Here is a 9,254-nt window from a genome sequence, read left to right on the forward strand (position 1 = left end):
AATAAGCGTTGTTAAAGTGCCGTTGTGGTTGCCTAGTTTTGTAGTAGTGTTGTTTTAACAAAGTTTTTCAAAACAGTTTTGAACTTTGAGGCATGTAGTTAAAATTCACTATTCTGTACATGCTAAGTAGTTTGTTTTGACATTGTCAAACGTCAGCCGTGACTGGTGACTATAACGACAATGCTTTGGCTTATTATGGATCGTGTGATAAGATGTGGTTAAACAACATGGGATTTGTTCCTTCCTTAGTGAAGGAAGTTTATTGTTTCTGGCCTCTCGAAGAGTGTGAATTGTGAAATGCGTGGCCGCGCTCAGATGAGGTGATTGTCAGTCGTCTGCTTTAACAATTCAACTCAGAGATTCGAGAAAAATGATTGGGACATATAAGGTTGACACTTTTCCTACCTTAGTCTTGATTGGAACAATAGAAGCAAAGAGACAGTTTTAATTGGACACAGTACAAGTGGGGGACTGTTGGATTTATGTCCGGAGTCCAATTAAGGTAACCCGGTTTATATTATAGTTAACTGTAACGTTTTGCTAGAAGCCGCTTACGGACCGAGTCTTAAATGAGTTTAAAGACTTGTGTAGAATTAAACGGGACCATTGGGTCACACACAAGATGAATACGGTGTTTCCTTTTACAGTCGGACTGAAATATGGAAATAGGGCTCTAATTAGATTAGGCCCAGCTGCGATTAAAGTTAGGGTTTGATTAGGAAACTGAGTTATTACTCCCGTATATATAGAGATATATGGGAGTCAGTTTGATCTATCCTATTTTTCTGTGAGAATAATAAAACCCTACCTTGTGTACTAGCATACAAATCGCATCTCCTGTTTATTCGTGTGGATACTGGTGGAGGCACTACGATTGGAGTGCTCTTGGTTATTTGTAGTAGTTGGTTTATTCAGATCCGGTCTTATTTTCTTATATTGCTGGATATTATTGCTCATGGATTTACTCCACTGCGAGGTAATTAGACTGCCCTCTTTATTTATGTTTAATTCTGATTTTAACATGCATATGGTCTTGGAGATTTGTCTAATAAATTTTTTTTAAAGACCGACAAATGCCTTCAAAATGTAGCTAGTAAAAGCCAATGTCGAACCATATCCGTATAATTTAGAACATGCATATGCAAAGTTCTGGATAAAAATGACGTGCCTAATAAAAAACGTTGTGGTCAAACATGTATGGTCTTAGATAAAGATAACAAATAAATCAGGCAAGTATGATTATAGATTTCTCATCCATTAAGGCCAGCGTCAATGTGCTCTCTTTTCCATTTGCTTACTTTTGTTAAACTCAAATATGATACCTCACCCTACCTCAAATGACGTGTCTAATAAAAACGCTATGAAAAAAGTGTCCCACCCATTTTAATAAATACGTTTCATAGTTACTTTCTTCAAGCCCCATTTAATTAAGTAGATTTCCTTTTATCTTCTTGAACATTATACTTAACAAAAAACTTCATATCACCTTCCCTTTATTAACGAAAGTGATTAACCTTATAATTAACTAGAATGAAGTGTTTAGGTAACGAAGACAGTTTGGCCGAGTGGTCTAAGGCGCCAGATTTAGGCTCTGGTCCGAAAGGGCGTGGGTTCAAATCCCACAGCTGTCAGTTTTTTACTTCCCTCAATTCCCCACCAAAACGACGTCGCATCATTCACCTATTTTAATTGCAACTTGTCCATATGATTTTCAAAAACGACTGCAATGACTATGAAAATGGTGAACAACAAACTCGGACTAACTCGGTTGCTGACTCAGTCCAACATTCAATTTTTGAATCGTTACAATAACAAAAGGTGGATTGAAACCGTTGCATATGAAGAAATAAGAGCTTCGAATTCTGTGCACAAACCCTACGATTCAACCGCTTTTATACTTCATGGACTTTTGGGTTCTGGTAGAAATTGGCGATCTTTTGCTCGCAATCTTGCTTCTTATCTCTCCTCTAATTCCTCTTTAGGTATAATTTTGGCTTCTTTTCTTGTTAATTTCTAATTTGATTTGATTATTTTGAGTTTTATGATCTTGTCTTTAGTTTTTCTGGTATGCGTATTTAGTTGATGGATGTTTAATGCTGCTTTTGTTGAATAAGCATGAATGAACAGGCGGCGTCTTAGACATCTAAGTACGTCTTCCGTTCCATTGATTTGTTTACATTTTCTGAAATACCTTTAGTATTACTGTGCATTTCTATGTGACTTCATGAAAATTCAAGTCATTAACTTAAAACTCGAAAGAAAACTGTAAGTTAGCAGAATTCGGATTAGTTGAAATAGAAAGAGCCCCAATGAGGGATTCAGACCTATTTTAGAAGGGAAATACAATTGACAATATTTAGTAATCCTTAAACCCCCAGTATCGAATAAGGGGTGGTATTGCTTTTTAGGATGTGGGATTTGATGTCAGTTGATTAAAGAGTAAGCATGGATTCTTATTTGATGGAGTGTGTGTAGATTCCAGTGAAGCCAAAGTCTTGTTACGTTTTTGGTTCTAGATAGTGATGGAAGAAAGCAAGATGACTCACTAAAGTGACCGTGTTTCTTTATACTTTAAAAGTGTCAGTCGATGCATATACGACACAGTGTTCTTATTGGGTTATTATCGGGTAAGAGCCTCTATTTGCTACTAACACAAGGGTAAGACTGGTATTCCCCACCCCCTTTAACTCGCAACGTTGCGGGAGCTCTTGAGGCATTGGATTATGTTATTGTTGTTGTTGAAGCATGTATACATTGTAAGCGTAACTTTTTATTTGTAATCAAATTGTTGTTTATCAAGTTGATGTGTTACTCGATTTGATCTGGATATTTTTATGGGTGTTTTGTAGAGTGGAGGCTGGTGCTTGTTGACTTGAGGAACCATGGAACATCAGCTGAGGTGCAGGATCTTCATCCACCGCATAACTTGGAAACTGCTGCAGCGGATTTGGCAAACTTGGTGAAATCCAAGGGCTGGGATTGGCCTGATGTGGTTATTGGCCACTCCTTGGGTGGTAAGGTTGCTCTGCAATTTGCTCAAAGTGGTGCTGGCATGGATTCTGGCGACTCTAAAGCTTTGCCAAAACAGGTATATAAACATGTTGGAACTAAGTGGCTTGGTTGCTTGTTTATTCAGTATTGATGATTATTATCTAAATATTTTCAACAATTGATATTTTAATTGTGCTGATCCGTATTTTACTTTCTCTTTGCGCCAAAATGATATAAATGTTACTTATCTTGTGACTGTCTCCACCGGTTTAGCAAATCATGCTTTGGCTGAAACGAAAATGCTTGATACATTTGAACTGGTTATTCAGTAAAATAACGCGCTCTCTCGTGCACTGACATATGGAAACTCAAGAAAAAAAACTTTGATAATTACCGACAAAGATCAAACAGATTATTTAAATTGAAAAAACTCATTTGAAGTAATGTTGAAGCTGAAGTCTGACTACACAAACTAAATAATAAAGGTTTGGAAACTAATGTTTACATATTATAAAGTTACGAGGTTAATTGGAAACTAGTTTATACAGATTATAAAGGTGTGAGTTGTTATAAACGAGTTAGCTTTTCTCTGTATATACCATAACTATTTTATTGGCCGCAATGAATTTATCTAATGTGCAGCAACTCAGTAAGTCTATTGACGGTCATACTATTTTAATGTGAGACCAACCCATTTAATTAAAAAACCCCATCCATATACCCACTGACCCTAAATTGAAACAAAATAGAAACCATCCTATTTTATAATGAGACCATCTTTAATGAAAATTTGTGTATAGTGCGACATAGGTGGCTTCCAAGTTCCATCTACTGTTTGGATTAAAAATGAATTGCTTAGTTTGATAGAAGCAACTTCTTGTTAATTGGTGAAGTGTTACTTCCATAGCAGTTTTATGGTTTTCTGCGTGCCCTTCTTCTTCTTTGATTCTCATTTCAATTTTTCTATCAGTCTATGATAATGTTTGATGTAAGGGTCCCTTGCTTTTTATCTTCATGGTGCAGAGCAGCTATGGGTATTGGACTCGGTACCTGGGGTTGTGAGTCCTGAAGATAGTAGTGGAGAAGTAGAGCAAGTCTTGGAGACATTGCAAAGTCTTCCGTCACCAATACCTTCTAGAAAGTGAGGACTTCAAAAAGAATTCTTGCTATGTTCTTGAACTTGTTACCTTGTAGTCACTGCATGAAAGTTACTCCGTATTAGTTATGTACTATTATCCATTATCCATTATCCATTTACCCTTTTATGTCCTCTCTACTAATTATAATTCACAAGCGGTGAGAAAGAGAGTGAAAATTCACTAATAGTTTGTTCAATCTTCTAAAACTTAGCAGAAGCTTGTTAAGAAAGCAGTTCAACTTCTTACCTACTTTCTGGTCTTTGAAGGAGAGATTGAAAATACTTTCTTGAAGATAAACTTGAAAATTGTCGGAATCATACCTTTAATACGTTTTGTTCTGGGAGAGTTGGGGCTAGGTGCGCTAGCTACTGGTATTTCGGGTACTTTCAGAGGTCACTGACCTATTTGATTTGGTTGTAAGCAAGAGAGCCTATACTTGTGTGCTGACTGTGCTCTTATTGATCGTCTCGTCATTGGTCTCATTGACTCGTCGCCTGATCATTGCTTTTCTGCTAGTTTGAAATTTTGAGGAAGGACTTCTTTTATTTTGTAGATGTGTATGCTTTATATGAAAACATGCAATTTGTGTTTTAATGAACGTGGGAATTCTTGTTCAGGTGGCTTGTCGACCATATGGTGAAATTGGGGTTTTCAAAGTCATTGTCTGAATGGCTTGGAAGTAACCTCAAGAAGTCTAATGCTCACGAAGTATGGGCATTCAATCTCGAAGGTGCAGTTCAGATGTTTAAGTCTTACAGGTGCTTATTCCTCACAGCATTCATGCTATAATTTCTCGAAACTGGGTGCCATCCATCCCTTCTCTCCTCTATATGCGTTGAATATTTGTTTCACTAAATTATCCGCAGGGAGAAAGATTATTGGCCACTCCTAGAGCACCCTCCAAGAGGAACAGAAATCTCGATTGTGCGAGCTGAGAACAGTGACCGATGGGACCCACATGTCATTCAGAGGCTTGAAATGCTTTCTCGCAAGGAAAGGGATGGATCCGAGGGAAAATTTTCTCTTCATGTACTACCTAAAGCTGGGCATTGGGTTCATGTGGACAATCCTAAGGGGTTGTTGGAGATCGTTGCTCCAAGAATTGCTTCCCTTGCTTGAAGCAGGTACTAGGTTAAAGTTGTGGGTATCTTCTACTGCTATAATTATTTTTAACATTCAGAGAAACCTTCTTGTTGGGTTTGAGATATATGAAACCACAGAGCATTGAAACATCAATTGGAAGCATTGAACATTATGCGAAAAGCCAAATAAAAAGTATAAACGGAGTATTAATTTAGTTTCTATTTACCTTGAATTCGTCTAATTAATTCTTTATTCGGAATTATCAATGTAAACAGGAGTACCAGTGAATTGCCAACGACCAATTACAAACCCAATGCAATTAGGAAACCAGTTTTGACTTTAAAAAACCTACCCATAGTCATACTAGGATCATCATGATTTGTATATTCAGTGAACTCTATGTCTATATAAATAATAGCTTCGTGCATACAACTCTACAATTATCTCCGAGAAATTAATAAGCTGTTTCGTAAAACAAAATGGACCTGAGCAAGCCTGTGGAACTGAGTGTCCCCGTGGTAAAGAAGCTTTTGCGGTCTGACGTAAGCATCCTGTTTCAGAGGCTACTACTGCCCAGAGAAGATGTAGTCGTATTCTTTCCCTACCTAGGACTCGAACAAGAGGGCGGACGCATTCAGGATGCCATCAAGGTTACTGTGATCTGTGAAGACGAAGAGCCACAACGTGAATACTATATGAGGTTTCAGGTTTGGAATCCCCAAACGACAAAGCCGATATATGTTCTTAATAAAGGCTGGTTCAGGTTCTGCAAAGGGCTTGGTTTGAAAGCCAACGATGTTATTACTTTGAATATGTTCCGAAATCCTAGCAACTCCGAACCATGCATGCTCTTTTCTGTCGATAGAGCTAGCTAGCATCGATGATGCTCAAACTCCACAGCATTTAATATAAAGATAGACGACTGGTATCGGATATGATGTTTAGGACATTTGATTACTTGAGCACTAGTTTGTAAAAGCTTAACGTCAAGTTTTTTGGAGTACATCCTTCCAAACTTTTAATGTTTACTTTGCATAATGTTAATACGAGTTTCTTATGCTTAACCTCACCGCGAATGACACCCTCCATAGACGTAGACATGATAAACATTAGTAAAAACATTCCTCTCGTCCACAAATTTGTGAAGAATATCGATTGTTGCATAGATAATAAGAAGGCTAAAAAGATGGCGAAACTCCTTTTTCCCCCACTTATTTTTAATGGAGTCTCTTCCTAATAATTTCTATTGTTAGAAAAGGCAATTGATAAATAAGTAAAATCTATAACAACTAAATTTAATAGGTAGGAATATAGATTATTGAAGTTGACTCACTATCTAATTTTGGTTTAGCTATGCTCCAGTCATGTTATGTTATTCCATCTAAATATATACTCCGTAATCCGTATTGAATATCTGGCTTAGCAAGATGAATGGAGTAATGACCAAGTGTCGACAATCAGTCTTACAATGGTTGATTGAAGTCATATATTAGAGACTCCGTATGAGCGAGCATATATTAGAGCCAGAATTGTTGATGTAATTTGTACGTGGTAGGAGGAATAAAGGGGTAAAAATGAAATTTAAACTTTGTACTTATCCATCCAATACACATAAAGCACCACCTTGAGTCGTTGGGGCTGGACAGTAGAATACAATACAATGATGGCGTTTTGTTTTTTAGCTACCAACCACGTTCCTTGGATGCCACATATGACATACCCATGCCTTGGACAAAGGTTTTCCTCCCTGCATTTCATTTTTCACCCCAACAGTAGATATTTCACCACCATATTTCCCTATAAATAGAGTGCATACCACATTTCATTTCCCACTCACTATTCAACAACATCTTCAATTTCCTAACAATAAAAAAAGTGAAAAAATGCAAATATTCGTGAAAACCCTAGGTAGCAAGACTATGAGCATGGAAGTTGAGAGCAGCCTGAGCGTTGCATCTCTCAAGGCTCAGCTCCAACACAAGCAAGGTTATTTCATAATCTTATTTTTGTTTCATTTACATACTTGCATATTAATATTAATAATAATATTAATATTTGGTTGGTATGTATGGTGGTGTTTATATTAGGAATACCAAAGGAAGAGCAGAGGTTGATCTTTGGCGGAAAACAACTGGAAGATGACCGTACGCTCGCTGCCTACAACATTCACAATGGTACTACTACATACTCCCTGCTGGATGGCTGGCTATTTTGATTTTGTTTAAACCGGCCGGTGGTATTATTGTTTGTTTATTATGGTTTGGTTGACATGTAATTTTAATTTTGTAGAATCAACTGTGGATCTGTCGTTGAGGCTTCGTGGAGGAGGTGTTGGTAAGCTGAATTACGCACCCAATCTTTTGGCTCTGGCTCGTAAGTACATGCAGTACAAGCTCATTTGCCGCAAGTATGCCTTTTTTTTTTACTCCCATCTCTGTGTTTTATTTTCAATTCCTTTTTGGTTCTCTCCTATGCAATTATTTATTTGTAATACCTAATAATCATTTATTGTTTGCATGCTTTCATGTTGTTGTCTTCATCTTCATTTTCCTTTTATATATATATACTCAGTCTTATAATTAATCTGTATAAGATTGATGGTCTGTTGGGAGTATATAGTAGGTAATGGAATAATTCCATGGGTAATATCCGTACTACGTTGTGCATGCAGGTGCTATGCTCGTCTACCACCCAAGGCCACAAATTGCAGGAAGAAGAAGTGTGGACACAGCAATGAGCTGAGGAAGAAGAAGGTTTTCCAGGAGAATGCAGTCGCTTAACTAATTAAGATAATGACGTCATAAGCCTTAGGTTTATTATCTAAATAATGCAAGTGATGGGTTAGCTTAGCTTGTTCTTATTAACCTTGGCTCTTTAGGTCTTATCTTAATTTAAGTTTTTAAGTATTATTATTATTAGGAGTAACTAAGTATGGCTGGTTTAACAACATTAATCGCTCGCTCGTTGGTTGTGCTTCTGTGTGTATGGCTCACCTCATCTGGCTATATTTTTATATATATAAAATATGTTGAGATTATGAATCTTTTTTGTGTCTATTATTTAATTAATCTGTATGTATATGAAATATGATCCTATCATCTCATCCTCATGCATGAAAGATCCTCTAGTTGAGATAAAAAAATATTGATCAAGATAATATGTGGATAAATAATTAAAAAAGAGTGCATTTTTCCGTATTATTTTGTAAAGAATATTTGATTAATTAGGCTCGATCTGCACGCTCTTCAAGAGGAAAGTCATTGAAAATCGTCTAAATATATATGACACTATGATGGTATAGTTGGTTGATTATTATTATGTATGTGAAATTGAGGGGAAGGAAAATGGATGGGGGATGAGATGCATCATGCATGTGTCGAGTAGAGTAGTAGAGGTAGTACAATTCTGAAACAAATAAGGTGGATGGATGGCTGCATTACGTAGTAAAAGTGGGGGTGGTTAGGTGAAACAATGAAACAGGGTGCAGCAGCAGCAGCAGCATTCCAGTTGTACCAACGCTAGTGTATCCATCCTCAAAAGAGCATGCAGACAAATCAAGGGGGTTTAGAAATAGTACATTACGCAGCTGTCAAATTACTCGAGTAATTGCAACCCCGCCCCAATTTCTTACTCTTTCCTCACCATTTTCAGATATCTTCTTATATTCAGCTTAATTACCACCATTTTTTCCATACTCTTTTAACTTTGTTCCTTCATCGGGGGACATTTCTTTGAACCAACTTTTTATTACTTATAAATACAATTAAGACGGAGTGCAATGCAAGTCTAATTCACTGTATTCATGTATGTACTCATAACTCACAACTGTTTTTTTATATATCAGATTATAACCAAAATTATTTTAGATTTTAGTTTGGTTGTCATAATTTTCAAGATAACAAAACACTAATGGCATAAGATGAACTACCAGACAATTATAATCCTTATCCAATTTAAGTCAAACACTTGATTGCCAATTATTCCCTACTTTAAAATAATACACTCACCCATGCCAATAACGTTGATTTTGAGATGGATTTT

General features: G+C 36.7%; 2 protein-coding genes and 1 non-coding gene across 3 annotated transcripts; all 3 read left to right on the plus strand.

The window, feature by feature from the left end:
• The first annotated feature begins 1,551 nt into the window (after positions 1-1,551).
• Positions 1,552-1,631, plus strand: TRNAL-UAG (transfer RNA leucine (anticodon UAG)). The gene has a single exon. It is a non-coding gene; the product is annotated as a tRNA-Leu (tRNA).
• A 54-nt stretch (positions 1,632-1,685) lies between these two features.
• Positions 1,686-5,441, plus strand: LOC141611311 (uncharacterized). Its single transcript, XM_074429832.1, has 5 exons — positions 1,686-1,982; positions 2,850-3,088; positions 4,020-4,132; positions 4,748-4,888; positions 4,997-5,441. The coding sequence occupies exons 1-5, from the start codon at positions 1,727-1,729 to the stop codon at positions 5,247-5,249; spliced, it is 1,002 nt and encodes a 333-aa protein (XP_074285933.1). The 5' UTR covers positions 1,686-1,726; the 3' UTR covers positions 5,250-5,441.
• A 1,479-nt stretch (positions 5,442-6,920) lies between these two features.
• LOC141611303 (ubiquitin-ribosomal protein eL40 fusion protein) lies at positions 6,921-8,256 on the plus strand. Its single transcript, XM_074429819.1, has 4 exons — positions 6,921-7,199; positions 7,301-7,387; positions 7,503-7,620; positions 7,885-8,256. The coding sequence occupies exons 1-4, from the start codon at positions 7,097-7,099 to the stop codon at positions 7,991-7,993; spliced, it is 417 nt and encodes a 138-aa protein (XP_074285920.1). The 5' UTR covers positions 6,921-7,096; the 3' UTR covers positions 7,994-8,256.
• Positions 8,257-9,254: the final 998 nt, after the last annotated feature.

The sequence above is a fragment of the Silene latifolia genome, chromosome 1, assembly GCF_048544455.1.
Source record: "Silene latifolia isolate original U9 population chromosome 1, ASM4854445v1, whole genome shotgun sequence".
NCBI classification, from domain to species: domain Eukaryota; kingdom Viridiplantae; phylum Streptophyta; class Magnoliopsida; order Caryophyllales; family Caryophyllaceae; genus Silene; species Silene latifolia.